This window comes from Acomys russatus, unplaced genomic scaffold (genome assembly GCF_903995435.1).
Source record: "Acomys russatus unplaced genomic scaffold, mAcoRus1.1, whole genome shotgun sequence".
Taxonomy (NCBI): domain Eukaryota; kingdom Metazoa; phylum Chordata; class Mammalia; order Rodentia; family Muridae; genus Acomys; species Acomys russatus.
In genome coordinates, this window is record NW_026131738.1 from 1 (window position 1) to 5,818 (window position 5,818).

At 43.4% G+C, this 5,818-nt stretch overlaps 1 protein-coding gene across 1 annotated transcript; it reads left to right on the top strand.

The window, feature by feature from the left end:
- The first annotated feature begins 693 nt into the window (after nucleotides 1–693).
- Nucleotides 694–5,414, top strand: LOC127186441 (sorcin-like). The gene is made up of 5 exons (XM_051142812.1): nucleotides 694–809; nucleotides 1,814–1,961; nucleotides 2,469–2,582; nucleotides 3,419–3,477; nucleotides 5,272–5,414. Exons 1-5 carry the CDS (start codon nucleotides 792–794, stop codon nucleotides 5,296–5,298), a joined length of 366 nt encoding a protein of 121 aa, XP_050998769.1. The 5' UTR covers nucleotides 694–791; the 3' UTR covers nucleotides 5,299–5,414.
- The last annotated feature ends 404 nt before the right edge of the window (nucleotides 5,415–5,818 follow it).

The following is a 5,818-nucleotide window of genomic DNA, read 5'->3' on the forward strand; positions in this document are numbered from 1 at the left end:
GTGCCATTTCCACTGATGGGAAGAGCAAGTACACTACAGCAAAGTGGAGGCCGTAGCTTCCAGCCGTTACAACATTAGCAGCTGTAGGACAGGGAGATAGATGCTAGAGGTCTGTAAAGCACAGTGATACGTTCTATGGAGTATTTCTACTAGGAACGAAGACATTGGGTCAGATCCAGTGGTTCTGGCTATCTGGCTAATGGTCAGGGTTATTGGCTATTAAAAGCCCCAAGTAGTCCAAGCTATTTCCAGCCTGTGAGCTATAGCATTCTGTCTACACAGTGTTCTGCTCAGCCAAGATTACCAGACTGCAGGACCTCAGTATTGTTACAGATTCTTTAGACAGTTCCAGATCATAGGAACTAGAGAGTGGCTAAGTAGAACAGAACTAGGGATGTCTGTTAAGGAGCCCACGGAGTCCTACAGCTTAAAGAAATGACTAAGCCAAGAGCAACAGTGGGGCTGTCAGTTGATCTTAACCCTATTTAGAAGGTGATTGAATGTTGGGGGAGGGGAGGTTGGGATTCCCACTGGTACCTATAACATGGGCAGATCCATGAACAGTGCAATTTTTGCAACTAGGCCATGTTTGCCACCCAGTTCCACAAAACTAGTGTAAGCCACATGTGGTGAACTCTGTCCCATACAAAATGAGTAGCATGTTTTGAAGAGTGAATTAATAATAAAATTCACAATTACTTTGATTCCAATGTAATGTGAAATGTTGAAATTATATTTATTAATGTCCTTTCTTTGGTTTAACAGCTTTTAATCTGGAGACTTGTCGCCTTATGGTTTCAATGTTGGATGTATCCTTTATCTTAATGGTTGTCTAGAGTGTTTTTCCGTGGCAAAGACGTATCAAGACAGCTCATCTCAAGGTTAATTACAAGTAAACACAAAAATAGAAGTAATCACCAAAAAGCTTTGAGAAATAACTAGCTATTAGGATGTAAGTCGGTGTGACACACCGACAGGAAGTTTAGTAGACAGAAGGTTGGTTGCTCAAGACTACACAAGGAGCCAGAGGTGTGGTGGCTCATGCCTATAATCCCAGAACTCAGGATGCAGAGACAGGCAGGAGGATCACTGTGAAGTTTGAGGGCAGCATGTGCTATATATTGCAAGTTGGTTAGCCAGAGCTACAGAGATCCTTTCAAGAGAGATGGGTGGGAGAGAGAGAGAGAGAGAGAGAGAGAGAGAGAGAGAGAGAGAGAGAGAGAGAGAGAGAGAGAGAGAGAGAGTGTGTGTGTGTGTTAGAGTTAGTCACCCAGGGTACTTCTCACCTCAGCTCACTTTCTTCAGGTGAAATCCTTGGGTCTGAGGGCTTAGCAAGGGAGTATCAGAGCACATAGGAAATGAAGCCCAATTCCACTAAGAAAACTGCTCTCTACTTATGACTTACAATGCCATATTGCCTTCTCATATTCAGACCATGTGGCCTGTCTGTTTCTCACAGTAAAAATGGCTATCCATTCATATAATTCCTGATAGTTTCATGGTTCTTCTTGCTGTAGGTAGGTTATTGTATTTATGTATAATAATATAAATGTATATATAAAAAAAGAAAAAGAAAAATATTGTCAAAAATGACTGTTCAGAGCTTTAAAACCATTGGTCATTTACTATATTATTTATCATTACTTTTTAAAATATATCAACAAGAATACAGACTAGCTTTTTAAAATTTGGGGTGTCTTTTTGCCATCTTAGCAGAAAGAACACTGAATTCTCCCTTACTTCTCTTTGTTCTCTCTCGTGTAATCATTAAAGATGTGAAATGAGACTGTTCTAGTCCTTGATCATAGTCCAGAGAGATATGTCTGGCACAATGGGGTTCAATGAATTTAAAGAGCTCTGGGCTGTGCTGAACGGCTGGAGACAACACTTCATCAGCTTCGACAGTGACAGGAGTGGAACAGTGGACCCCCAGGAACTGCAGAAGGCCCTGACGACAATGGGTGTGTGTCACCAACTAGCGCTCTCCATTGGCTGCTAAATGTGTTTTGTGTTTCCCTAAAAGTATGTGCTACATGAGGACAACTTCTTCCTTCCTTCCTTCCTTCTTCCTTCCTTCCTTCTTCCTTCCTTCTTTCCTTCCTTCCTTCCTTCCTTCCTTCTTTCCTTCCTTCTTTCCTTCCTTCCTTCTTCCTTCCTTCTTTCCTTCCTTCCTTCTTTCCTTCCTTCCTTCTTCCTTCCTTCTTTCCTTCCTTCCTTCTTTCCTTCCTTCCTTCTTCCTTCCTTCTTTCCTTCCTTCCTTCTTTCCTTCCTTTCTTCCTTTCCTTCCTTTCTTCCTTCCTTCCTTCCTTCTTTTTCTTCCAGTTTCAATTGTGTTTATTTTTAATGTCTTTGTTGTTGGTTTGGGCCTTGGGGGATTTTTTGTTTGCTTGTTTGCTTGTTTGCTTGTTTGTCTGTTTGTTTGACAAGCCTTCAACCTTTTCTTGCTGGGTGATTTTTCTGCCTTCTAGGCTTCAGGTTGAGCCCACAAACTGTGAATTCAGTTGCAAAGCGATACAGCACTAGTGGGAAGATCACCTTTGACGACTACATCGCCTGCTGCGTCAAACTGAGGGCTCTCACAGGTGTGTTCCATAAAGCTGGTCCTCATGACCAGGAGCAGAGAAGACCCTTTTCTTTTAATGACGTTTGTCATTTCTCCATGCCTCCTAACTTCTGTTCTGCCCAAATTTTTTATAGTTTTAGGGGGTGCTTTAGCAGATCCTTAACACAGCTAGTTAGCAAATGGGGCATAATATGTTATTCAGAATTTTTTAGGTGAATGAGTTGTCATAGTACATTTTATTAAAATGCCACAGACTTAACCATCTATTTTGTAAGAACATTTGTTTGTGGTGTTAGTGTCACGGAGAGCTTACACTTGCTAGGTAAACACTGGGCCACCGTGCTACACCCACAGCCCTAATTTGTGCAATATCGGTTGATCACGAGTACAGGTGTGAGTAATTCCCTTCAACTGTGGATGTTTGAAAAGATCACAATTAAAGTAAATTTGGGGGCAGCAAGGCTGAAATTAGTGAGTTATTTCATCACAGTCCATTTCTCATATTAGGGACTGTATCCATGTGCTTCCGTGTGAGCAGCGTGTATGTTACTATGGTGATGAGAACCCTCTGCTCTCTCCGCAGTTAAGGGCCTATAAAGCTAAACTGCTTTAACGAACTGAGACCAGTCGTTTTTTATCAGATCCACACTGAAAACTACCATTGGCTACCTTTTGTCTATGATGTCACCTTTTTATCTCAAGTCTCTTAGTATTCCTATTTTTCTTTGGCCTTATGTTGACTGGCTGTAGAATTTAAATGTTATTCACCTTTGATCCCAATGCCCAATAGTGAGCTGTTGTGATTTTAGAAAAGCCACTTGAAGAAAAGCTACATTTTACTATGTTGTTTTGCAGATAGCTTCCGAAGGCGGGATTCTGGTCAACAAGGAGTTGTGAATTTCTCCTATGATGATGTAAGTGTCAGTAGATAAAAGCTAAGTAAAAGTTGTAGTGTATGAAAATAGGGTTCCCTGTTGAAGTTAGCTATTAAGAATGTGGACGTGGCGGCTCGTGGCACTTGGGAGGCTGATGCAAGTGCATTGCCAGGAATTCAAGGCCAGCCAGAGCTGTGCTTGTGAGACTCTGCCGAAAGCCATCAAACAAACAAACAAACAAACAAAAACAAAACAAAAGCAAGCAAATAAAAACCGTGGTGGTTTATGCCTGTAATTCTAGCACTTCTGAAGCGGAGGCTGGAGGATTGCATCAAATTCAGCCCTGTCCTGTTGCACTTATTGGCTGGGTCATAGAAGCAGATTTCCTTGGTTGCTCTGAGACTGAGTAAAGTGATTATCATAATAAGGATGCCTCTTGCAGGCTGGGACGATAACCTGGTTGCAGACAACCATGAGGAACTCGGCTCAGTCCTCAGAACACATGGGCAACAAGCTGGGCATTCTGTTGTAACCACTTCTGTGAAGTAGAGACGGGTTATCTCTGGGCTTGCTGAGCATCCAGCCTCTCCTGCTTAGTGAGTTCTAGGCCAGGGAGAAAGACTCTCAAAAGGTGGCTCTCGCTTGAGGCATGAAACTTGAGGTTGTCCTTAGCCCGGACACACATCCTGACACACAGCATGTACGATATACACACGTCCCGACACACACCTCACACCACATACACATATCTACAAAGTAACAGTAAGATATTTTTTCAGAGCTGTGGTCAGGTTTCAGCCAGCTGTGTCTGGAGATGTCCTGCCAATGCAGACGTTTCATGTGTTCTCACCCTGTATAAAACAGACATCATGAGAGGTAGCTTACAGCTGTGCTTCGCACACCTACACCGTTCCCTAAGAACATACAGCTGACGCCAGATTAAACCATGATTTAAAACATGCTATTTATGGAGGTAACCTCAGGAATGGGAAAAGCTTAGATTTTGGCATCAGAGGGAACCACTAATGTGGTTTCTACATACCCTAATCTTTGGTTTCTTTTTCTCTCAAATATGACCCATCAAGTTGGCTTAGCAGAACTGATGCAGGAATTAGCATTGCATTAGCTCCTTCTCAGTGTTAGAGAGTAAGCTCGGGGTGAGGGGGTGGGGGGGGGGGGGTGGGGGGGTGGGGGGGTGGGAGGGCATGGTTCTCAGCCTCTGGATCATAACCCTTTAGTGCATATCAGACATTTACAGTACAATTCATAACAGTAGCAAAAAATTGCAGTTATGAAGTTATGAAGTAGCTACAAAAACAACTGTATAATCGTGGGTCACCACAACGTGAGCAGCTGTACTAAAGGTCTGCAGCACTGGGAAGGTTGAGAGCCGCTGCTCTGCTGGGTCTAGTTGGGGTGGCAGCACTGCACAGCAAATCCCTATGTTGCTAAATGTGAGTTTCTGAGTTGCTGGAGCAAGGTCAGCTTTTCTCTTTCTGGGCGTGCATGGCCTTCACTCGGATGAGGCAAATGTTGAAGGGCGATTGTGTTCAGAGTAGTGGGGGTGAAATCGCAGTCTGAAACTGCTGACGTGCTATGACAGTGCAAAGTGGGCAAGTCCTTTTGACCATGACTGTTTCTAGACTCTTAAACATTATTTAGGATTTCGGTTCTTTAGCTCTTGAAGGGATCCGTCCTTCCTATAAAGTGAGAAGCTCATCAGCCTTTACAAAAGAAAGTCCCCCTAAAAGTAAGACGTGGCAGCTGCCCGCAGAGGGGCAGTGGCACCCACGGTACTTGGTGGCCTGTCTTTAACGCTGGTCTTCCTTTCAGTTTATTCAGTGTGTCATGACCGTCTAAGTCAGGAGGCAGCTGCCTGAATGTCCTCAGCATTCCAACTGGAGCCCGCCCTCGTTTCCTCCCAGCTGCCTGAATGTCCTCAGCATTCCAACTGGAGCCCGCCCTCGCTTCCTCCCTGCCTTCAGTGCCGTGTGCACGGACACTCCACGACAACGATTGAACAGGATCATAACTTTATATAGAACCGAAGCTTCATCTTTAGTTTTGATAATAAGTTCTTTGGAAGTTTGATAAATATTAAGAACAAGTGGGTTATACCAGTCAGAACCCCCTGAGCCATTATCAATTATGCCTTATTTTTCTGCTCACCCCATTTTATATAAGGTATGCAAAACATGTAATGCATATTATGGGTTTTCTCATGACACCTGAAATCTTTTCATCAGACTTGGCTGTTATTCTTTTCTTTTCCCCCCTGAGAACTGTGGTTAAAAGTTTTGTGTGGGCAAGTCTTATATAAGTAGATCCACAGCAGGGCAAAACAAACCAGTGACCATGGCAGTCCACGTGCTAGAAAGTA

Coding starts and splice junctions, on each gene's coding strand:
- LOC127186441 (XM_051142812.1), top strand. Junction 2,583..3,418: donor CAAACTGAGGGCTCTCACAG/GTGTGTTCCATA, acceptor GTTGTTTTGCAG/ATAGCTTCCGAAGGCGGGAT. Junction 3,478..5,271: donor TGAATTTCTCCTATGATGAT/GTAAGTGTCAGT, acceptor TCTTCCTTTCAG/TTTATTCAGTGTGTCATGAC.